The sequence below is a fragment of the Schistocerca gregaria genome, chromosome 1, assembly GCF_023897955.1.
Source record: "Schistocerca gregaria isolate iqSchGreg1 chromosome 1, iqSchGreg1.2, whole genome shotgun sequence".
In the NCBI taxonomy this organism is placed as follows: domain Eukaryota; kingdom Metazoa; phylum Arthropoda; class Insecta; order Orthoptera; family Acrididae; genus Schistocerca; species Schistocerca gregaria.
This window is the reverse complement of record NC_064920.1, coordinates 1,125,579,030-1,125,604,045: the sequence shown is the minus strand read 5'-3', so window position 1 is coordinate 1,125,604,045 and position 25,016 is coordinate 1,125,579,030. Positions and strand designations below refer to the sequence as shown.

Below are 25,016 nucleotides of genomic sequence, written 5' to 3'. Positions count from 1 at the left end.
AACATTAAACAGTTGGCCTTGTACTTTATTTGTAGTCATAGCATAACATAAGCTCACCGGGAAGTGTACACATTTAAAGAGAAATGGTAAAGTGTTGGGAGTAAGTGGGATTTGAGGTGTAAAAACTCGCTCACTTGTGTCATTTCCCATCAGAATTCCACTTTGACAACGTTACGTTGAAGAGAAGTAACTTCAAGCCTCTGTGAGAGAAGGGTGCTGAGGAGCGAGACAATGCACAATGCTCTTATTTAGAGTTATGTTGCATCTCCCTTTCGGAAGGAGTTTTAAAGGATTGGGTTAAAAGTTGATGTTCTTGAGCTGCAGTAAGTTTCTCCTCGTGACCTTCATTGGATTCTTGAGACTGTATAGTCCTTAGTCTATTATACAGGAAGACTTTTATTATTTTGTAGGCGTTTTTATTTGTAAACAAAATGAAATCTAAATGTTTTGTGTTGGCACCAAAATCACAAAACAAACTTAATAAACCTATTTCTCCTAGCAAAGAATATAAATAAAATCTTTCAAAAGAAGCAAAGCTGTGTTGTAAAGTTTTCAATAAACAATGCAAAATCAGTAAATGTGCCTACCCTAGCCAAGTAAATTCGTAATACTGAAGTGTTTAATTCTAAAAATACATCTATCACTGAGTTATCTACTGGTTCTTTGCTGTACTAAGCCATGATGATTAAACATCTGAACTATCAAGCTGAGCAGCTAAAATATCATCAGTGGAACATTGACTTCCTTTAATCAATATTTGACAACTGTGAGAGCAAGTATAAGAAAAACATTTGAAACTTTCACTTTGCTTCATGCTTGTGGTTCAGTGGAACAGAATACACTTACACTGTGTCTCATTTCTCAACCCTAATGTGACAGTATTATGAACATTGAAAAGGTGGTTAAAAGGAGCAGGGAGTTTTTATTTACTAAGAAGGCAGTAGGAACATAAAAGTAAATCTGCTGTCATTATATCATTTCATTTTTATGTATATAGAATGATGGGGTGAGTGAAAATTTGTGCCATGGCCGTGAATTGTGCAAACCACTGAGCCAGGGTGGCTTAGTGGATAATGCGCCTGTCTAGTAAGCAGCAGATCCAGTTTGGATTCCGAGTCTTGGTACAAATTTTCAGTTGCTGCTTCAGTCTATATATGCAAAAATCATATCTGTAAGAGACCAGAAATTCTCTGAAATTGTGTAATTTCATTTGCGTATCATTTTAGGTTAACAAGCCTTTAAGCAGATGTGAGTTTTTCATAGCTGTCCTGTAGACTATCATTGATTTCTTTGTGAGAAGACTGGCTTTATATGAAATTATAACTCCTCTTAATCCTGAAATGGGTTAACAGAGAGAAGCTATACTCCAGACAAATACTTTAAGAAGAGACTCCATAAAATTTATATATTTTGTTATTTTTTATTTATTTTTTATTTTGCCAATGCGTATTATTTTGTTTCCCAAATAGCAAAAGCATTTAATACTGCTAATGTCTTATTCCCTAATCTACTTCCATCAGCGTGTCCTGATTTGATTCTATGGCACTGTTTTACTTTTGACTTTCATCTCATAACCTCTTTCAAGACACTAACCATCACATTGTATTGTTCTTCCTATTCCTCTGCCATATCTAACAAAATTGCAGTGTCATCAACAAACTTCAAAGTTTTTATTCCTTCTCACTGACCATCTAATTACCTTTCCAAATTATTTCTTGATCACTTTTACAGCATTCTCGATCAACATACTGAACAGTATTGATGTGCAATCCTGTCTCACTCGCTTCTCAACTACTGCTTCTCTTTCGTGTCTCTCAACTCCTATAACTGCAGTCAACATAGTCAAAATCATTCACTAAATCTACAAATGTTAGATTTTCCATTCTTAACTTATCATGTGATACAAATGTTGAAAGTCATTACACTTTCATATTTTGCTACATTTGTGTGGCATCCAAATTGATCTTCCTTGAGGTCAGCTTATACCATTATTTCCATTCATCTGTAAATAACTTGTGTGTGTATTCAAAATATCCACGGGTGTACTGCCGGTCTACAGTGTCCAACGGGCACATATTTCGGCGATCATACATGTCGTTGCACACTGTAGACCGGCAGTACACCCGTGCATATTTTGATTATCAAATACGCTGGGAGAAACTCAAGAATCACAACTTGTGTGTGTACTTTGGCATTGTGACTGAGTAAATGCTGAAAAAAAAAGTGCACAAAGCATAGAGAGAGTCATGGGACTCTTTCGTAAGTGTCTTAGAACATGACATACATGGTAGACATTGTGTATAAAAGGTCTTGAAAGCCCTCAACAGGGAAGAAAAAGACACTTTCTCACTGAACGTTATACACAATGAATAGTGGATAAATCATTATGCAGGCGTGTTGTGCACATGAAAGAGTGAAGGTAACACTGGTACAAGTATGTACAATGAAACAATAGATCCAGTTACTACGGAGGAACTAAAAGAGGCCTTGAAAGCTATGAAGAACAGAAAATCTACCTTAATTGAACAGACAATGTGTTTGTAATTGAAAAGATTATAGAAAAACACACAGTATTTAATAAAGGAACCCATATGGCCTTTATCAACCTTGAGAAGGCTTTGATCATGTGAACCATGATAGCCTATGGAAGATTATGTCTGAATGTGGTCATCCTTATCACCTAATAGAGATAGTAAAATGCCTTACAAAATTACATGCATGATAATACACACACATAAGAATCGATTAGAAGAAATAATTATGATGTTAAATGAGGGTGTGGACTATCGCCTACCGTTTTTAATTTTTACATTGACTTCATTCTTTGCAAATGGAAATGTAAAGTAAGCAAAGGAATTAAGATAATGCATGAGGAATGCCTGAAAGTACTTTTGTTTGCTGGTGACATCGTTATTATTCAAAAGAATGTAGATGACCTCCAAAGATCAGTATACCAGTGAACGTAATTTGCAACTTAAAAGTTTCTAACACCAAAACAAAAATAGTGGCATTCTGAGGAAAATATCCAGTCAGATGAAAAATTATTTTGGGTAATTCAGTTTTAGAATATGTGTCAAATCTCATATTTAAGCTGTGCTATAAGTTTTGAATTTGAATACACAAATTTCAAGCTGTCTGTAGCACCATTAGCAGAAAATGGGCCACAAAATACAATTTAGAAACCATCATGAAATTCCATAGAGTAATTGCAGTTCCTGTGTTATCCTGTGGAAGCAAAAGATTGGCTACCACAATAAATAAATAAAATAAAATTCAAGCAGCAGAGATGAGGTTCCTAAAAAGGCCAAAGGGCTGCACAAGAAGGGATATAATTAGAAATGAAGATATTACAACATAATTAAATATTTCCAGCATGAAAGGAAAAATTCAAAAATATCGTGAAGATTGGAGACAACACCTCATGAGAATGCCATATTACAGATTCCCCAAAAGATCCTGACCTAAAAGCCGAATGGGAAGAAACATATTGGAAGACCTCAAAAAAGGTGGGAATGATTTTGTTTGTGAGTTCATAACAGGCAACAGCCTAATCCTGGAAAGGATGCCGACGACTTACTAAACTGATTTTTCGATTTAATAATAATAAATGGTATATTTGTCCATACTAACTTAACACTCATGGACATAGTCAGTTTCAAACACAAGAACATTAAAAAAAGCTTTGAAGTAAAGATAGATATACACAATAACATTAGAAATCTTCGATGGACTACATACATTTATCAATTAACAGTTGCTTTAATTTTGTCTTAAATATGTTTCCTTCTAACAATTTTATATTATTTGGCAATCTGTTATAAAAATGTCTTCCAGCAGAAAATGTCCTATGATCTGTTGCTCTTTTATTACTAAGTTTTATGTGGTAATTCTCTCCTTTTCTTGTATTATGGTTATGGATTTCACTATCGATTACACTATGCTTCATATTTTCTTTTACAAATAGTATAGTTCTGAGAACATGCAATCAATATGCTGTTAGTGTGTTATACTTAATGAAATATTCTCTACAGGACTGCCACTTACTAATATTGGATATTATCCTAATTGCTATTTTCTGTGCTCTAAAAGCCCCATCCATATATACCATTGGTGCCCACCTCAAATCTCGATACCATATTGCAGGTGGGAGTGTGTAAGTCCAAAATAGATTTGTCTTAAAACAGGTTGCACTATTATGCTAGAAAGGTGTTTTACCAGGTAGGTGTTGCAGGAGACTTTTTCCACATGTAGCTGATGTGCTCCTTCCATGTAAGATTTTCATCTACTATAATACCCAAGAATTTGATTATCAATTGTTTTAACTGATAGCTCTGGTTCTGTACCCGCGTGTCTTGATTTATAATTTAGTAGAAACTCCATCAGAATTGTCTTGTCTTTATTTAGCGCCAATTTGTTTTAGTGAGGTATTCTGTGATGAGGCTAATGTTCTCTGCATTATTTTGCACTGCTAACTGTTTTGTAGAGCCTCAACTTGTCAAGGAGGTATCATCAGCGTAATTTATTAGGTTTAAATTTTATGGAATTATTATATCATTGATGTACATAATAAACAAAATAATGCCCGATAATGCTTCCCTGAGGGACTTCACAGTTAGGAATTCAATAAGATGATTTTACTGTTTGTGTCTGTCTTCCAGTTGTATAATACAGCTTTACATATTGTCTCCTGCCAGCAAGGTAGGATCTTAACAGATCTAATGCTACGCCTCTGACTCCACAAGTTTCTAATTTATGCAGAGGAACAGAATGATTTACAGAGTCATAAGCCTTGGAAAATGTAGCTACAGCCGTTATTGTAGACCAGCCCTTCCTGAAACCATGCTGACAGTTTTCTAATACATTGTACGTACAGAAAAATGATTAAAGTTGATCAAGCAGTAGCATTTCCAACAGCTTACTAAGTACTGATGTCAATGAAATAGGCCTATTATTTTTTATATCTGTAGTTTCCCCTTTTTATGCACCAGTCTTATTTCAGTGACTTTCAACTGGTCAGGAAATGACCCCTTACTGAAAGCTGTTTTTTAAATGTTGTAGTTGCTTTATTAATTCATTACTACATTCTTGCAGAAATTTTGCTGAGATGTCATCCTAGCCACTGGATATATTTGTTTTTAAGTTGGAAATGGTTTCAGGATTTCCAAGTCTGTAACACCCCTCAAGAAGAATGAACTGCCATTACTGGGATTTAGCACCTCTGGTGACTTGATCACATCCTCCCTTCTCATCTTACTAAACTGGACTATGAATCTCTCACATACTTCTTTTATAAGGCATTTATCTTTGCTACAGTCTTTGCATGCTTCTACAGCTTTGCATGTATGGTTTATCCATTCCTGTTCTGGACTCTTCAACAGTATCGTAGTGTAGACATCTGTATTATCCTTTGCCTGTTCGTTTTATATTTTCTCCTTTCTTCAATTAAATTCAATATTCATCATTAAATATTAAATTCAATTTTCAGCAGTAAAATTCTCTTGCTCTGCAATCCTAGACTCATGCACCCTATCTCCTAGACTGAAACAATTGCCTTTCAGAAACTTCAGCAGCATACACAATGCTATGTAGCAAAACTATCCAGCCTGTCCACCTCATACTCCTTCCTTGCTCTAGAGCTCAATCCCCCATTGCTATCGGATTCCATTTTTCCATCAAAATTAAATTTTATCTCAGTTAAATTTTTGTCTTCCTTAACTATCGAATAATTTCTATTCTCATTGTACTTGCACTCACAGCTGTGTAGCTAGTAGATATATAAACTGTTACTGCTTTAGCATGTGTTGGTTTTGTCTCTCTCTTACTTAAGACTTAAGTTTTCTAATTTACCTACACAGTTAAGGGCCACACTCTGATGTGTAAAACCCCTGATTTGTTTTTCTTTGTGTCATCATCCTGAGTAGTCCAATGCCCAGAGTTCTGATCCAAATGGGTATTGTATAATATTTAATACAATAGAAAGCTGTTGTCATTAAATCATGCAGCAGAGTTGCATGTCATCCTATAATGTTCCTTTGCTTGCTGCTGTTTGCACTACCAGCATAACATCACCACAATTAAACTTCAAATGCCAAGCCAGCCAGTCATCCAGACTGTTCCCCTTGCAGTCACTAATTAAGCTTAAGTGCCATATTATCAACAATGATCAGATACAGTTTTCATGTGTAAACCAGTTTGTCGACAGATTACCAATCCATATGCAATGAATGAAATTGGTAAATGTTGGTCACTTCTTAGAGAGGAGGAAAAGTGCAAGGAGCAAAAATTGTTTGGCCATTCATTCTTTACCATTTTATACATAAATTGTTATTAAACACTGTTGCATTTGTTTAGACTTGTACTAAATAACATAGTGTATCAAGCCAAAATATGTGGAATTTTATTTTCAGATCATCCTGAGTCCAAAACAAGTCAATACAGTACCTCTACAGGTTGAAATGTTGGAGAAGGAAGTTACAGAACTGAAAGCAGCATTAAGTGATTCAAAGGCACAGAATTCATATTTATGTGGAATCATAGAAGAACAAAAGTAAGTAGCAGGTGTTCATACTTAATTCTGGTGTAAAATTATCATAAACAAATTTAAGTTTTTGCACTCATGTATATCTCTGTACTCTGTTTTCAGAATCTGTATCTTTAATGTGGTCAGTACCCCCCTCCCCATGAACAATGGACCTTGCTGTTGCTGAGGAGGCTTGCGTACCTCAGCGATACACATAGCTGTACTGTAGGTGCAACCACAATGGAGGTGTAGCTGTTGAGAGGCCAGACAAACATGTGGTTCCTGAAGATGGGCAGTAGCCTTTTCAGTAGTTGCAAGGGGCAACAATCAGGATGATTGACTGACCTGGCCTTTTAACATCAACCAAAACGCCCTTGCTGTGTGGGTATTGTAAACGGCTAAAAGCCAGGGGGAACTGCAGCTGTAATTTTTCCCAAGGGCATGCTGCTTTACTGTATGGTTAAATGATTATGGTGTCCTCTTGGGTAAAATATTCCGGAGGTAAGATAGTCTCCCATTCGGATCTCTGGGCAGGAACTACTCAGGTGGATGTCATTATAAGGAGAAAGAAAACTCCGTTCTATGGATCGGAGGGTGGAATGTCAGAAATGTCAGCATGGAATGTCAGAAAGTTTAAAAAGGGAAATGGATAGGTTAAAGTTAGATATAGTGTGAATTAGTGAAGTTCGGTGGCAGGAGGAACAAGACTTCTAGTGAGGTGAATACAGGGTTGTAAATAAAAAAATCAAATAGGAGAAATGCAGGAGTAGATTTAGTAACTAATAAAAAAAATAGGAGTTCGGATAAGCTACTACAAACAGCATAGTGAACACATTACTGTAGCCAAGATAGGTACAAAGCCCACACCTACCACAGTAGTAAAAGTTTTCATGCCAAATTGTTCCGCATATGATGAAGAGATTGAAGAAATATATGATGTGATTAAAAAAAAAATATTCAGATAGTTAAGGGAGATGAAAATTTAATATTCATGATGGACTGGAATTCAATGGTAGGGAAAGGAAGAGAGGAAAAAGTAGTAGGTGAATATGGACTGGGGGTAAGGAATGCAAGAGGAAGTCACCTGGTAGATATTCGTGCAGAGCATAAATTAATCATAGTTAACACTTGGTTTACAACCCACGAAAAAAGCTTGTACTTGTATACGTGGAAGAGGCGTGAAAACACTGAGCGATTTCAGATAGATTTTATAATGGTAAGACAGAGATTTAGGAACTAGGTTTTAAATTGTAAGACATTTCCAGGGGCAGATGTGGGGTCTGACCACAATGTATTGGTTATGAACTGAAGATTAAAACTGAAGAAACTGCAAAAAGGAAGGACTTTAAGGAGATGGGACTTCGATAAACTGAAAGAACCAGAGGTTGTTGATTAGGGAAAGATGGCAAATACAGAGGACAGCAATACAGTAGAAGAAGGAATAGGTAGCTTTGAGCAATGAAATAGCAAAGGCAGCAGAGGATCAAGCAGTTTAATAGATGAGGGCTGGTAGAAATCCTTGAGTAGCAGAAGGGATATTGAATTTAATTGATGAAAGGAGAAAATATAGAAATGCAGTAAATGAAACTGGCAAGAAGGAAACAAACGTCTCAAAAATGAGATCAACAGGAAGTGCAAAATGGCTAATCAAGGATGGCTAGAGGACAAATGTAAGGAGGTAGAGGCATATATCAATAGGTGTAAGATAGCTACTGCCTACAGGAAAATTAGAGACCTTCGGAGAAAAGAGAACCACCTGTATGAATATCAAGAGTGCAGATGGAAAATCAGTCTTACGCAAAGAAGGGAAAGCAGAAAGGTGTAAGGAGTATATAGGGGGTCTATACAAGGGCGATGTACTTGAGGACAATATTATGGAAATGGATGTACATGAAGATGAAATGGAAGATATGATACTATGTGAAGAATTTGACAGAGAACTGAAAGACCTAAGTCTAAAAACAGGCCCCGGGAGTAGACAACATTCCATTAGAACTACTTGGTAGAGCCAGCTATGACAAAACTCTAGTCTGGTGAGCAAGATGTAAGAGATTGGTGAAATACCCTCAGACTTCAGAAAGAATATAATAATTCCAATCCCAAAAACAGCAGGCGTTATCAGGTGTGAAAATTACTGAACTATTAGTTAATAAGCCATGGCTGCAAAATACTAACACAAATTCTTTACAGATGAATGGAAAAACTGGTAGAAGCCAATCTCGGGGAAGATCAGTTTGGATTCTGTAGGAATGTTGCAACACACAAGGCAATACTGACCATGTGACTTGTCTTAGAAGATAGATTAAGGAAAGGCAAACCTACTTTCCTAGCATTTGTAGACTTAGAGAAAGCTTTTGACAATGTTGACTGGAATACCCTCTTTCAAATTCTGAAGGTGGCAAGGGTAAAACACAGGGGGTGAAAGGCTATTTACAATTTGTACAGACAAGAAGAATTCAAAATGTGGTGCTACAGAGGAATGCTGCAGATTAGATGGGTAGTTCATGTTACTATTGAGGAGGTACTCAATAGAATTGGGGAGAAGTGGAATTTGTGGCACAACCTGACTAAAAGAATGGATCAGTTGGTAGGACACGCTCTGAGGCATCAAGGAATCACCAATTTAATATTGGAGGGAAGTGTGGAGGGTAAAAGTCGTAGAGGGAGACCAAGAGATGAATATACTGAGAAGATTCAGAAGGATGTAGGTTGCAGTAGTTACTCAGATATGAAGAAGCTTGCACAGGATAGAGTAGCATGGAGAGCTGCATCAAACCAGTCTCAGGACTGAAGAGCACAACAACAACAATGTGATCAGTGATCATTTTTAAATGACATTTTAGAGAAAATTACTTTTTTCGAAATGCAGTGAAACTAATTTGCAACAACAAAGGATCCTGGCGTGAGACCCCCACATTTAACAATACTGTTCCCTCTGATCTGTCAACAAGAATATATTAGAATGTTGTAAATGAAACCTTGTATTTTTTGTGAGAACTATCTGATTTGTAAATGCTGAACAGAATGCGATGGGAAACATCATTGTAAAATATCGATTTCAAAAGTGTTTTTGCATTAACGAAAAACAATTAAATACTTATCATGATTTTTCAAAGTATCTGTGGCTCAGTTTGTAGTATCAATATACCTTATGACCTTATGGTATTGCTCTTGTGGTCTGGATTTGTAAAGTGTCTGCGTACATATTAATTCACAGTTTAGAGACATCATAGTTTCTTTCCAGATCCAATATTTCTGACAATTGCCTTCACATTTTCACTAATCCCAAATGTATAAAGTTGCATTGTGTTTCAATTCCATGTTTCATTAATAATTGTAGAATTAGGTAAAAATGACATTCACAGTAATCTCCCAAAAAAAAGAAAAAAAAGTAACGCCACTCCATAACATTGACAAGACTAAACTCAGCTATTCTCCTCAAGAGATGAACAAAGACTCTGTTACATAAAAAACTATACAAAGATTGCACAGCTCTTTTGTGCAAAGTACCAGCGATAAAATTTTACAGTATTAATGTCTGTGTCTTTCCAAATCCAACAAATAAGTTTTTTCTATGTGCTTACATTGTTTACCTAGAAAATGACTCAGAATGCAAAAAAAGTATAGAAATATATAATTATATCTAAAAACAAAGATGATGTGACTTACCAAACAGAAGCGCTGGCAGGTCAATACACACAAAATTCCTTTGTAAGTCTTGGAATCTTTGTTTTTAATATAATTATATATATTTTTGAACATAATTTTGAAATGGAATCTCTGTACCAAATATTGATACATGCTAACTGCATATGAAAGAAACAAATGGAATTACCTGTTAATTAACTTCTTTGCAGTCAGAGATAAAAATTGGTTCCCAAAAATTACATAAAACATGAAAAAGGATGACATTATAAATAATTATCATAAAAATGAATGCAATAGATAATTTTGTTAAGTAGGGTTGGTATTGTAAGATACTGTTGAACACAGATCCTCGAGATGCTGCTCCATTATAAACACCGCTGGCTTCAGATTCTGATTTGGGCTTCATCACATAGAACATATCCACTTCCTGTGCACAAAGTGCTTTCTAATTGATAATCAGTGCAGTGTATTTTCAAGTGTTTGGTAACACCACTGGCTTCAAATTCTGAGTTTAATCTTCAAACCTAACCTGCATATTTGGCACACCATTTCTGTGCTCGACTGTACCCAGCAAGGTAATCATCTGTTAGTTCTTCAGTAACTTTGAAGTCTGTGTTAATACCTCTAAAAAATAACAAGACGTGGGCAGTATCAGAGATCCCTGTAGATTTGAACATGGCTGTTGAGTACCAAGCAAATATAGATGCTTTTTCTTATAACAATTTGGCAAAGGTACAAAAATTATCTCCAATACGACACATCACTGTATTTGCTGAAAGTGTAACTGCTTTACATTGTTGGGTTTTGTCAGAAAGCAGTTCTTCAGCTGTAATTAAAATGTTCTTTTTCTGTGCACCATATGTTTTCTCCTAGTGGTGACGAATACTGTGTTCCTTAAGAACAGAAATAACTTCATTCTAGGCAGCAAACCATTGGTTTATTGTCTCTCTCTCTCTCTCTCTCTCTCTCTCTCTCTCTCTCTCTCTCTCTCTAGAACAAAATATTTCACAGTCCTTGTTGTATTGAACCTATGACATTCGCTATCCACTGTTCTATCTTTAGTCTCAATGGACACATTTCAAACATATTCAAAGGAAAGAAAATGTAAGGTAACAACAGAGCAAAATCAATCAGAAAGTCTGACAACTGCAGGCAAAGTGCTCCTGGTGACATCTGTATTATTTAGGAATAACTGAAAGCAATATGCCTAGCAGCCCCTCTTATAGTTAAGTGAGCAGGAAGAAGCACGTGCTCTTTTCAAAAGTTTTCACTCAAGTGTGGCCTTGATCAAATCCTTCGCAGGTCATTCTATCCCAAACAAGAAGTGGCAAAGCACACACATCACATACCTCATTGACAATATGAATAAATGTGTTATTAGACAGTAATCTCTGTTCTATATGTTTAAAGATAGTCAGATGTCAGAATAAAAGAGTAATATGCAAATGTCTCAACATAATTTTTAAAAAAGGCATACTACTAAAGATTTTATGAAAAAAATGATGTATCGGATTTACAGTGCCCAGTGGTTTATTCCTGCTAAACATAGATTCCTATGCATTACTTTGTGAAAAATGAATTATACTTTTCTTGCCATTCTGCCTATATATATCATGATTCTTGCTATTGCTAATTCTCTTATCTGCAGGTTTGCGTTAATAGGTGAAATGTATTTTATTCATCTTGCGGCTTACAGAATTTCAGAACATAAGTCTGATACTGATGTGCAGGATACATGTCAGGGTTACAGTTTACTAATTCAAAATTTTGTCAAATTTACAATATTACTTGCTGAGGAGTTTATACAAGATTCTCTCTAACACTGTTTCAGAATTTGCATCCACTGTAACTAACATAATTTTTTTTCATTTTAAGGATCCAGCTCAAAGTATCACTTCATTGTTTATGAAATCTTCAATTACTTGTAGCCTCTGTCAACTAGAAAATTGTGTAACTTGCTTTTTGGAATATTTAGCTTCATATTTATTATGTTCCCCCCTTCTGTTTTGTTGTACTTTCTCATAGCTATATATTGAGGAGCCTAAACACATAATTTTAAGTGATGTGAGGTGAGCATAAAGTATTATGTAATTCTTGTGTTGTAAGAGTGTTCAAAATTATTTTTTATGAATAGATTAGCTCTGTTACGTACTAAAAGAATCACCTCAAGGATGTGTAGAGAGAGGACAGCTAATGCTTTTGGGTCTTTAAATAATGGTTGACTCAATGCCCTTGGCTGTGCACTGCACGTTATGAAAGATTTGTTTTTGCAGCTTTAAGACTTGTATAACGTTTCCTGAGTTTCCCCAAAAAATTATGGCATTCCTAATATCTGCTTCAAAATAGCTATACTATGCAACTTTCTTGGTGTCTATATGAATAACACTGGCTAAAATTTTCATTGCAAATGCAAGGTTGTTTAATTTATTTGCTAGTTATTCTATATGTGCATTTACATTGAAATTTCTAACGAGGGGACTTTCCAATCTCGCAAGTTCAGTTAGAGATGAGACTTCGCAGCTTAATAGTATACCTCAATGGTGTCCGCTCGTAGAAGTCTTAAAGCACACTATCCAGAAAATTCAGAGAAAAAAAAGGGGCTCTTAAGTTGTAAGCATAGCTCATACGCACCTCATATACTGTCAGTTGTAGCATTCCAGCATACAGGTGAAATAGCTCAGTCAGTAGTGTGCTAGAGTGTCATACAGCCGATCTGGGTTCAATCCTACCTGCAGGCTTGATTTTTATTCTGTTATCCCAGACAATGTTTACATAGCGGGGTGCTGCTCCATTTTGTTGATATATGACAGATGCAAAGATACCGTCCTGTTGCAACTGTGGCTCCAAGAACAACTGCAGCATATCCAGGTAGGTTGCTCTGGTAATTGTCTTCCCTCACATGCTGTACAGATTGTGGGCTGACCGGTGGTCCCAGCACATCTCTCATCAGCTGCAGATCCTGTACGCCGGAATTTGTTGATGAGCATCTGAATGCCAAGTCTTGTAGGGCATCCTTCCGATACTTTCTCTCAAACAGTCTCCGTACCCCAGCATAGGTTTCACCAAGTAAACGATGTTCCAGAATTGTGGTTCTTTTGGCAATTGTTAACAGAAATAATCCAAATGTACGTTTTCTGCAAAATGGATACTTTCTTTATGGGCACCCTGTGTAAACAGGTCATGAGGTTTCAAGGCCTGCTTGGAACTAATCGAACATGGGCTGCTACAGTGCCAATTCATTCCTGAATTTCACTGAGACTGGAGTGTTCTGTACTGTGAAATATTATCAGAATTTTTACAATATTGTGAATTAAATAGTGTCTGTCAATCGAGACATCACAAAAGTATCGGAAACCTCAGATTAATTATACAGTGTAGTGTCAAAGGTGATGTTGAAAGATCTACTGGTTTATTATAAAAGCGTTCAGCCTGACTGGATTGCCTCCAAACATGTCTCTGACGATTGTCTGGTTGAAGACATATGCAACACTCAGTGGTGAAGAGAATGTGATGCCAATCCAGAGCAGTCCATTCGGAATGTTGTTGGGCACACTGCACGGTGTCATGGTTGCAAAGATGGACCTCTCAGTGGATGTCAGGAGTGTAACAGTTTGAGTCATAACACGATGTCCTGTGGCTGCATGAAAAGCACTATTCAACGCGGTGGCAGTGCTGTCAGGGTTCTCCAGAGCCATAATCCATAGGTAGCACGAGCCGTGTACCTCCTTTCTGGTGGAATGACTGGAATTGGTCAGCTGTTTGACCCCCTCCGGCTAATAGGCACTGCTCATGCATGGTTGTTTACATCTTTGGTTGGGTTTAGTGAGACCTCTGAACAGTCAAAGGGACTGTGTCTGTGATACAATATCCACAGTCAATGTCTATCTTCAGGAGTTCTGGGAAGCAGGGTGATGCAAAACTTTTTTGTGTGTGTGTGTGTATTTATATTGAGAGGCAAGTCGTGTCTATAAAACAGGAATAAAATTGACTCAAGGATTGAGCCTTGAGGAACAGTTTTCCACTCTGTGGAGTAATCTTCTCAATTTGATGCAATTATTACCCTTTGTTTCTGTTCCATCACAGATGATTCACACCATTTCAAAGCCATGTCCCTTTTTTCATATCTTTTGAATTTGAAAAGCAGCAGAGCATTGTTTACTGATACAAATGCTTTTATAAGATTGCAGAATTCCTTGCAACCTCAGTTTTCCTATCAAACAATGAAATAATGTTTTCAATAAACTAATTGTGCTTTTACCTTGTTGGAAACAATAATGGTTATTTGGAATATTGTACTATGTGATGAAGCTTTGAATCTGTAAAGTAGCAATTTTTTCAAATATTTTTGATAATTTCCCATATGATCTTTTGAATCTATTTCAAATAATGGTTGCACTTCTGGATATTTTAAAAGATTACAGAAGTAACATTCCTCAAACAATTCGTTTATTATGAGAGAGAGGGTGAGCTATTATTTTGTAATAGCTACTGAGTCCTCCTCCTCCTCCTCCTCCTCCTCCTTCTTCTTCTTTTTTGGGGGAGGGAGGGGGGTAGTATGACAATTTTAAAAACTTTTGTTGAGACTGTGTTCAATTTTTAAGACATTCACAGATATTGCATCGCAAACTATTTACTTTCTGCTCATAATTTGCTACATCTAAATCAGCTTTTCCTACATTTATGAAGTACTCATTGAAGAACTTGGATATTTGAGCTTTATTTACAACAGAGTGTATCACCTTAAATTTTTTAATGTTTTGTCTGGTTTTATATGAGTGTACATTTTATACCCTGGTGGAGCTGTTGTATCACTTAATAAAATCTTATTTCAGAAAGACCAAGGACAATGAAAAAGAAAATGAAGAAACTGATACTACAGATAATAGAACTCAATGTAACACAAAACTAGATGCACAGAATCAAGTTGAATCTAGTGCTAAGCCCTTAGCAAACAAAGCAGAAATGACTGCTGCAGATCCGGATTTAATTCTGAAACTAGAAGAAGCAGAGAAGCTTATTAGAAAATTACGTCGTGAGAATGAGGACCAACGCCGCGAGGTATTATTTAATTGTGTAAAATGCCTACGATATAATGTCCTGAATGTGTTAGTGGCTTTCTGATTAGCATGTACAGATTTATGAATGAATGTTCCTTTTAATAATAATTGTAAGCATTGTAGCATAATTAAAAATATCCATAATATATTTTTAAAGGTTTTTGTGGTTTTGACTCGTGCTTTGCTTATTGTGAAGTATAAATTCTAAGACATATGGACAAGGCAAGATAAATTATCCGACAAGATAACAGATCTGTAAAGAACCCACTTTCAATCATGCTGTTGCATCACTGCAGTAAAAAAAACTTGAAAGAGAACAAACATTATTGTCTCAGAATCTATCTACAATTGAAAAAGTAAACATACAGCACCTGTTCTCAACATAAATTGCTGTAACCATAACATTGCCATTCATCTGCTTTACATGAGTTTGCTGAGTTCCGTCACAAATTCCTTTATTTCTTCCCTATCTGTGTTTAGTGACAATGTTTTGGTGCAGTTTATTTGGTAACCGCTTTATTTCTCCCATTTACATTTCTTCTTGTTTTGTGTATTCATTTTGAGCGTTGGTGTCTTTTTCTAAATGGATTTGAAATGATTTGCAAGTGGTAATGACTACCAAATCTTCCCATTAATGTGTTTTTACTTTATTCAAAAATTATAATGCCTTCTACTTTGTTGTATTTGTCTGTCACCCTCTCACTGGTAAATGAAGCCCCTTTCTAACTGAATATCATTAGGCTTTCTGCTTTTAGAGCTCCACAATATCTTAGCCCTCCATTGATTTCATGGCTGTTTGATTTCACGGCCATCTCATTCATATATTTGACTGTTGTCTCTGAAAAATGTGTGTTACACATACGGACCTCTACCTACACCATGCCAGTCAGTAGTGTGAAGAACCTCATCAAACGGACTGTCATTTGAGAACCAACATAACAGCTGCAACTTCCTAACAGCTATCCAGGCATGACCTACCATGATGATTGGAGTTGAGAGGTAGGAGTGAGGTACTGACGGAAGTGAAGCTGTGAGTCACGCCTGGGTAGCTCATTCGGCCAGTTGATAAGCTTAGTGCACTGTGTCCTCCCCCCTCCACACACACACACACACACACACACACACACACACACACACACACACACACACACACACTTGAAGTTGTTGGCTTCATTAAAACTTTGCTAATTGTAATAATCTCTCGATGACGATACAGACTTTCAGGGATGATAGAAGAGAGCAAACGCTTCAATTGGGAATTAAGAACCCAGGACAGTAAGTGACTGACAAAATTAAAAGTTAGAAGTAAAAATTTGAAAATTTTTAATTTACCTGTGTTTTGCTGATGACAATTCTAAATAGACATATTTTTGTAATAATTTTATATTTCTGCACAATTTATAAAAGGGTGACATTCACAACAATCATTCAAAGTGACAGTTTCAGTGGGGTACAACATTATTGAACACAGTTTTGTCATTATGATCTCAGTCTTTGTGGTGTCCATATGATGCCACTGGTGACTGGGATATTCTCTTCAGTAGAAGAGATGTTTCGTACAGAAAACTTTGCTCATAGCCTCAGAAAAAGGAGTGGGTCAAGATCAGAAAGGTCATATTGTGATTCTCATATTCCACTGTCAGAGATATCACAATATGTTGCGTTCATAACTTTCAGTGCTGTTTTTGACCCCTTGTTTCAGAGTGGTACTTTTGATCTTTTGTCTTCATGGGAAGATTATCATCTTTGTGGAATGATGCGTATTTTTGTGATAACCTACAGCTTGTTACAACATTTGGATCGACGAGAGAAGGAAGTCCTCCTTCAGCTCTTCAATAAAATTTGGATAACTGGCGACTGACCCAACTCATAGAAGGAATCTATTTTAATCCCAATTTTAAAACCAGGAAAGGATCGGACAGACCCTGGCAGTTATCGTAGTATTAGCCTGACAGGCTGCGTAGGAAAGACACTGGAGTGTATGGTCATTCAGCACCTAGTGTGGGTTCTGGAAACCAGGTCCCTACTCAGTCCCTCCTAGGGTGGGTTCAGGAGGTATCACTCCACTTCAGATAACCTGACCCTGCTCGAAGCTGCAATTCAACAAGCTTTTCTTCATAAGCAACACCTTATCAGTGTTTCCTTCGATTTGGTAAAGGCCTACTATACTACTTGGAGGCATAATATTTTGTTGCAGCTCCATCAGTGAGGATAATGTGGACGTCTTATCGACCTTCATATGGTCCTTTTTCTCGGACAGATATTTTAGATGCAGGGTTGGGAATGTCTTATGTGACCCTCTTAAGCAGGAGGATGGTGTCCCTCAAGGGAGTGTTTTAAGTGTCATGGCTTTTGCCATCGCAATCAATAGTATTACAATCACAGTGTGACATCCAGTACTATGTTCCTTATTTGTGGACGACTTCTCCATCTTCTGCACATCCTCCAGCCTCGCCACGGCTAATCGGCAATTGCAACTGATGATCAGATGTGGAGGAACGGTCTCGCACCACAAGTTTTAAATTCTCATTAGAGAAAACAGTTTGTGTTGCTTTTAATCATTCCTGCTCTGTTTAATTTGCCTGTTTTAAAACTGTGGGACACCGATCTCACTTTTACGGAAAAGGTGAAATATTTGGGTCTTAACTGAGATGTCTCAAGGCCTTAAACATCCTTAAATGTGTTAGTCATAGGTATTGGGGAGCCGACAGAGCATGTCTGCCCCTAACTTGATAAAGCCCTTGTGCGACCCTGTCTTGAATTCGAATGCCAGATTTATGGGGCAGCAAGGCCTTCATACCTTAAAATGCTGGATAAAGTTCGCTGTGAGGGTATTATGCTGTGTACAGGGGCCTATCGCATGAGCCTGGTTGTTACTGTGTGTGCAGAGGCTGGTGAGCCTCCACTGTCTATTTGACATCTTCTTCTCATGGTATGCCAAGCATGTAGGGCTTTGTCTGTTCCTACATCGCCAGCATCCAGTTATGTTGTTCAGCTGCCACTGGAACGGCTGTTCAGTCATCAACCACAAGTCATTTGGGATCCATGCAAGGTAGAGCCTTGAATTATTACAGGTCGGGGTCATTAAGATCCAAAGCCAAGGGTGGAGTAGGGCATACCCCTGGCTACTACCAGGGCCCAGATTGCTTTTAGAACTGACTGCTTACCAGCAGCATTGTACTCCAGACCATGTTTTTAAATTAAATTTAATGAAATTTTATGTAGCACTCAGATTTTATTACCATCTACATGGATGATTCTAAACAGGGAGACATTTTCAGTTGTTCTGTCGTGTTCGCCGACACTGTCCTCAGGATAGAGCTCCCAGGGCAGTTTTCAATTTATTACACAGAATTGTTTGCTCTATCCTTAGTGCAATGGTGCAGATGAGATGGCAACATGACAAAAAATTTATCATCTGCTCCAATTTTCAAAGTGCCCTTCTCACTGTTGTACAGATGTACCCACCAGATTGGGTGGTGCAACAAGTGCAGGATGCTCTGCTACTTGCCTACTAACAAAACAAATAAATCCTTTTTTGCTGGGTTCCAGGGCACACAGGCATCTAGGGAAACGAACTTGATGATACTGCTGCTAAGGAGGCTTGCTCCTGCCAGCTGTTCAGTCCATCTGCAGGCTGTCACTTTATTTGTGACCAGGAAGGCCATATGTTGGTGGGAGTCCCAGTGGCTGGAAGTGAGGAACAATAAACTAGTTTCCATCAAAACTTCAGTGTGACCATGGATCACCTCCTTCCGCTGCTACGGTGTGTAGAAGTAGCCCCTACTCGGCATAGAGTGGGACACTGCCCACTGACACACAGCTTCCTCTTATGTCAGGAGTAGTCCCCAGTATGTCAGAGATGTAGGACACAGCTATCAGTGCGACATCTTTTAACCAAGTGTGTTCTGTATGATGACCTGAGGGTTGAACTAGGTCTTCCACAGGATCTTCCCTCTATTTTAACTGATAACAAAGCGAGTATTGTTTGTGTCTTAAAATTTTGTGCGGTGTCCGGAATTCTTCCCAAAATACTTGGGGTGTGCGCACTTAATGTGTCTCAGAGTGGCTGGGTCATGTATTATTTCTAAGTCGTCATCCAGCCACGCTTATTTGTCCCTTTCTGGACAGCATCTTTACAGGTACAGGTATTTTCTCAACGAATTCGTGTAGTTATCCCGCTATGTCTCACTGGGGTTTTATTACGGGCTTTTCTTAACTCACCGTCCTGGCGTTGCTTTACGTTTCCCGTGGTGGGATTTTCAGTTTATTGATCTCCTTCCATAGATTATGAAAATCTTCTTCGATATAACATTAATGCAAGGGCACTGATGACCTAGCTGTTTAGCGCCCTCCACCATAAAGAATAATAATAATAATGTTCTTGGAAAGAGGGATAAAAGAAAAAATGTGAGTTATGTAATGCCCATTCTAGTGAAAGGCTATGAAATTTTTTGCTATTAAAATTTCAGTGTTGAAATATTCAAAAGAACTTAGAAAGCAATGTCAATGAGTAACTTGGCTTAATTCTCAAGATTGTGTTATGATCATATTTTATTATAACTTTCACATCATAGGAACTTCTTTAAGTATCAGTGTTAAAATGTCCAGATATTATAATTTGCATTAAATGATTGATTTCAGGTATTGAAGAATGTGAGAAGATATAGTAGTTATAACTGCTTTTTCAGTTTCTTAACATTGCTGTTGTAGGTATCCTATTTTACTACTGTGGCCAAACTATATTTTCAGAAGTTTGAGTAGTTTGTAACTGTGAGACAAATGTAAAAAATGTATATTCCACAAATGTTCTTTTGTGCTCTGATGAAAACAGTGTCCTTCCTCCACTCACCCAACCCACTTCCTGCCCCCTTATTAATATAACTGTTGTTTGCAAGGTACAGAATTTTATAAGTATATTATTCATTCCTATAGTAGGTCTGTTTCACTTATTGCCAGCTTACCACCATAAAATCAAACTTGAGCAAATCGGTGGGTGGCAGTGGAGCCATCAACCGACACCTTGGTGCCACAGCTAACTCGCATAGAGGTGGAGGAGCCAATCATCATCGCTCTCAGCACCAGCAAACACAGTCACAGCGATTCCCACCGCTTCACTCTCAGAACTATTGGCATCACGGTCAGAACACGCAGCCACACAGGAATGGGTTAGTGCTAATTTGCCTTTACCTTTCTAATATGTGATGTGAAAACATGTAAACGGAAGAGAAACCTGTATATGTACCATAAGTACAGACGTCATAATGTATTAACTGCACTTCATTTGCAGTCACTAAAATATTCTGTTCTTTCTTTTTTTTAAGGGCGGAGTATGTTTCTCATCGATATGGACCTGCTGGTGCGGGTAGATTGGAGAAGGAGACACATGTAGTTGGGCGTCCAGTTCCTACACTTCCAAATCTTCGCAGTAGTGCCTCTAGCGGCTATTCGTATTCTAACAGCAATGGAAACAACCATCGCCGTAATGTGCACTATAACTCAAATGGGAATGTCCATTATTATAGGGGTGGTAAAGACGAAAGTGGAGAGAACAGAAGATACAGAGGAGGCAGTGGAAGAGGAAGCAGAGAATCTCGAGAGTCAAAACAATGAAGCTTTAAAGATTTTTGTTGAATTATACCATGCATTTACATTTTTTGACAGACAGTTCATTGTTTCAGAATTTACATATTTTACAGGACTTCTTTTTGTTAAAACTTCGTTCAGTTCTAGATTTTAAATTCTGATTCTACGCGTACAGTACATATAATTTGATCTGTATTTTCTGCTTCATTCTGACAAAATGTGCAATACTTTATAAATTGTAAGTATATTTTATAAATGTTGCTTTGCACTGGAAGTCTTACAAACATAACAGTATTCAAGTTTTTCTTACTTGCTTCAGTAATGTTGTATGTGAAGAGGAAAGATATTTTTGAATTTATATACTTCACTTTCGCTATTGAAGGTGGTTAAGTGCTTATATTAATATTATTCTGATATCAACACATCAAATTTGTATCTTGTTGACACTTCATATATTTGGAGATTCAATAATTTATCAGCTGAAGAGTATAAGTTAAAGTTTTTATATTGTGAGTTCATCATCTTATTTTAAAGTCATACACCCAAAATATGTATAAAGCCTAACAATCTGACAATTAATATTCAGTGTGTTCTATTCTTATGTACGCCAGGGTAATTACAGCTCCCTGAAGGTGCCTTCTGTTTCACTTCATGGGTTTGTTGGGTGGTGTGAGCAGTGTTAAATGGAAGCACTGTATTGCCTTATCAGTATCAAAAATCAAACATGAAGTGGAAAACCTTGTTGAGTTACTTTAAAAATGTTTAATGGCATTAGGGCATTTGTCTTACATTACCATTTTTTAATTTTATTTTGTGAAGATAAATTCAAAATATGATGTTGCCTCAGTGTGCAACAGGTGAAAAGAAGGGGCATTTTAATGGAGCTCATGCTGATTGTATCAGGAAGTACCTTGCCTAAGGTCTTCATGAGGATTCTGCAACTTGTATCAACACACTATGAATTGATCTGACAGTTGATTGAAAGTATTTTCACATGCTTCTGACTTCCATTATTTCTTGTCTTTGTCTCAGATATGCCTTCTCTTTCAATCAGATCAGTTGATAAATATCTTACACAGTGAGGAGCTAGTTTTCTTATGGTAAGCATACTCTTAGAAAATAAGCATGTCTTTCATTTTTTAAAAGAAAGTTATGTAGGTTTTACTTTGAAGGCTGATTGTATGTCTGTTACCAATCGTTATTAGCTTCTAAACACCTATGCTGCTGTGGTTATTAGAAATCAATGTGTTTTATAATGGTTATAAGTGACTGTACTAGCTAAATAGCATGTCTTGTATGTTTCCCATTTACTTATTGGGACCGCAAATATTTCCAAGTAAAAAAAGTAAAAGAACGTGCTCACAAGTGCAATCTGTCTGTATGGAAAGAAAAAACCACACAATTCTCAGTTGTTAACTAAATTAGTACAAGAGCAACACGGTGTAGTTGCGTGTACATAATAGAAACAGTAGAATCACAACTCTGTGTAGATTAAAGGCTGTCCTTAATTGAATCATTTTTAGTATGGTCTGCTCTGAAACAAAATGTACACACAATTTGTGTATTTTTAAATAGAATTAAAAAGCATATATTGAATATAATAGAGGGAAACATTCCACGAGGGAAAAAGATATCAAAAAACAAAGATTTAACTTACCAACGCTTTCCTTTGGTAAGTTACATCATCTTTGTTTTTAAAAGTATATATTGAGCAGCATATGAATATATTCGAGAAAATGAACTGGAGGTTAGTTAATTTTTTGCTGTTATTTCATAACTGCTCACTGTATTGATGGATTTTTTTTTTCTTTTTACACATATTACCAATGTCTCTTTCGTACTGTTCCCTTTATAATAGAACACTATTATAGATAAAAGTGTTGATGTTAAAATCTGAATGGGAAGCACGCGGGGGAAATATATGGAATTTAAATCTTTACGTAAATGTTACCATTAGTATTTATCTTATTGCTAATACTGTGAATTACTTCTCGTGTAGGAAGCAGTTTTGTGGTGTTGTATATCCTGTATCCTGTTTTTTTATTTCTTTACATAGAAGTAAATGTAAACTGTATAGACAAACTGTGCAGACTTTGTTAGCTGTTTCACAGGTGCTGCAGTGCCCACTTACATGGCATGGTGCTAGATAATGCAATAAGCTGATAGAGATTCCTTGCAATAAAAGCAGTGAAATTGCCATAAAAGATCAGTAAAATTTCATTTTAATGTATTTTGAGTGCTCCACCTCATACTCATGTGAATAGATACAAAGACAGTCATTGTTGAGCTATGGTGAAGGATGATGAAGTATCCATATTCTTCAAACTAACAGTTTTACATGTTATTGGATTGGTTCCTGTGGATGTACACAGACATTTGTAACTGAAACTTTCTTTTTCACACCTACCCAGTACTCAGAAAGCAGATTCAGATGTGACTTAGTTTCCTTCCTTTGAAGCATATGTGAAATTTTACATTAAAAACTACTTCAATATTTCTGATTTTTAATTTTGTGTTAGTGTGGTTGCGAGAGGAAAAGAAATTTAGGAACTTAAGTTTCTTATAAATATGATACTTGCTACATGACCAAGTCAGGACCGCTGACAAAAGTTTTCCTTTGGCATTGAGTAGTTAAAATAAACATTGATAATTTAACAGTTAGCAACATGGCTTCGGCTCTACAATATCACAGGTCAAAAGAAGAAGCTGCAACCTCCACTGCTGCTTTATTAAAAGAAAAGTATGAAGTATGTTCAAAAATGTAGATGCAACTGAAGTAATTCCTGTTACTGAAGAAAGTAATGAGAATATCCATCACAAGATTGTTATTTCCACTTTATTGTTTTCAGAAATACCCCTTATTGCAGTTATTAAAATACTGAAACTGATAAGCTGGCATAAATTACTGTCCCCAGCTGCATTTGTAATTTAGAAATAGTTTCATTTGTAAAATTTTATGAATTGGGGGGAGTCACTGTTCACTCTCATGTCCATAGTGTGTGTGAAATGCCAATACTGAATTTTTCTAAGAAGCACTTAAAATGTGAGCACTGTTCTACATTTGAATATGGATATTTTGTATGCCTCTGTCCAAATGTTATTTAAATGAGGTATTACATCTGTAATTCACAAAATGTTAGTCCTTAAATGGTATCTGGAGTGGAAAGAGAATAATCACACTGTAAGGGAGTTTTCACTGTGCATTTATCTTTCTCTTACAGTACCATTATAGAATAAAGTTTGTGTACTTTTCAGTAGCTTTTAAGTTTTATCATCTTAGAGATACTGAATTCTGTGTACAGCTGTCATTTATAAAATTCTGAGACATATTTACTTGTATTGCATGCAGAAAATACCTTCAAAATATTTAGGATGTATACAGAAAATGGCTAATTATTATTAACCACGGAAAATAATTCTTGAGCATCTTTATCTTTCTTCGATCTCCAGTTTCTTGGCTATATAATATTTTAAAACAAGTTTGTCAGCTTTGAGCAGTAGGCATTAAAAAGTATGCATAAGGTGGTAGATATGTCATACTTAATTGCATTTACTTGTGAAAATACTCAAAGTAGACTTTAAGGGCCAGACTTAACTTCCATTGCATATGGGTAAATAGAACGTAAATAACAGAGTACATGAGTGTCCTGGCTTTAATGTGATGAAATATAGGTGATACATTATGGAATTGTTACAAATTTTAATCTCTGAGGCAAGTTGCATTATATAAAGGCTGATTTTTCTTTTATTTCTCAGTTATTACATTGCATTAGATTGTATTTATATATGTATAAATATGTATTTTGTTTAATATTTTATGTAATGCTCCTGCAAAATAAATGTTCCAATGATCAATTTTACATTTCTTTAAGTTGTTTCTGGCAGATTGGAAAACTCTACGTGAGTAGATAGTAAAAATGAATGATGGTTACTGGTATGGGAACGAATGTTTAATTAGTAACTAAAAATTCCTTCAGAAGAAATAGAAAATTGGAAAAGTATAAGATGTAATGTTCTGAAGGAAGAAAGTCCCTCCAAACCCTGCCATAGTGGCAGTACAATCACGTATGCTTGAGGCTGATGATATAAACCATGTACACTGCGCATTTCATGGGAGCATGTGGGCCAAAGCTATTTGGTCATGGAACAAGTCAGAGTAGTTAGCAGTATGCTGGTTAGGGAACTTGTAAACTAAAGTAACTAAA

At 36.5% G+C, this 25,016-nt stretch overlaps 1 protein-coding gene across 2 annotated transcripts in view; it reads left to right on the top strand.

The window, feature by feature from the left end:
* Positions 1–24,671, top strand: part of LOC126283942 (uncharacterized) — a 64,610-nt gene extending 39,939 nt beyond the window's left edge. For both annotated transcript variants that reach the window (XM_049982339.1, XM_049982349.1), the window contains 4 exons: positions 6,408–6,547; positions 15,001–15,226; positions 20,185–20,393; positions 20,550–24,671. In XM_049982339.1, the coding sequence (XP_049838296.1) occupies positions 6,408–6,547; positions 15,001–15,226; positions 20,185–20,393; positions 20,550–20,838 (864 nt within the window). In that variant the 3' untranslated portion in view covers positions 20,839–24,671. The remainder of the gene's footprint in view (positions 1–6,407; positions 6,548–15,000; positions 15,227–20,184; positions 20,394–20,549) is intronic.
* The last annotated feature ends 345 nt before the right edge of the window (positions 24,672–25,016 follow it).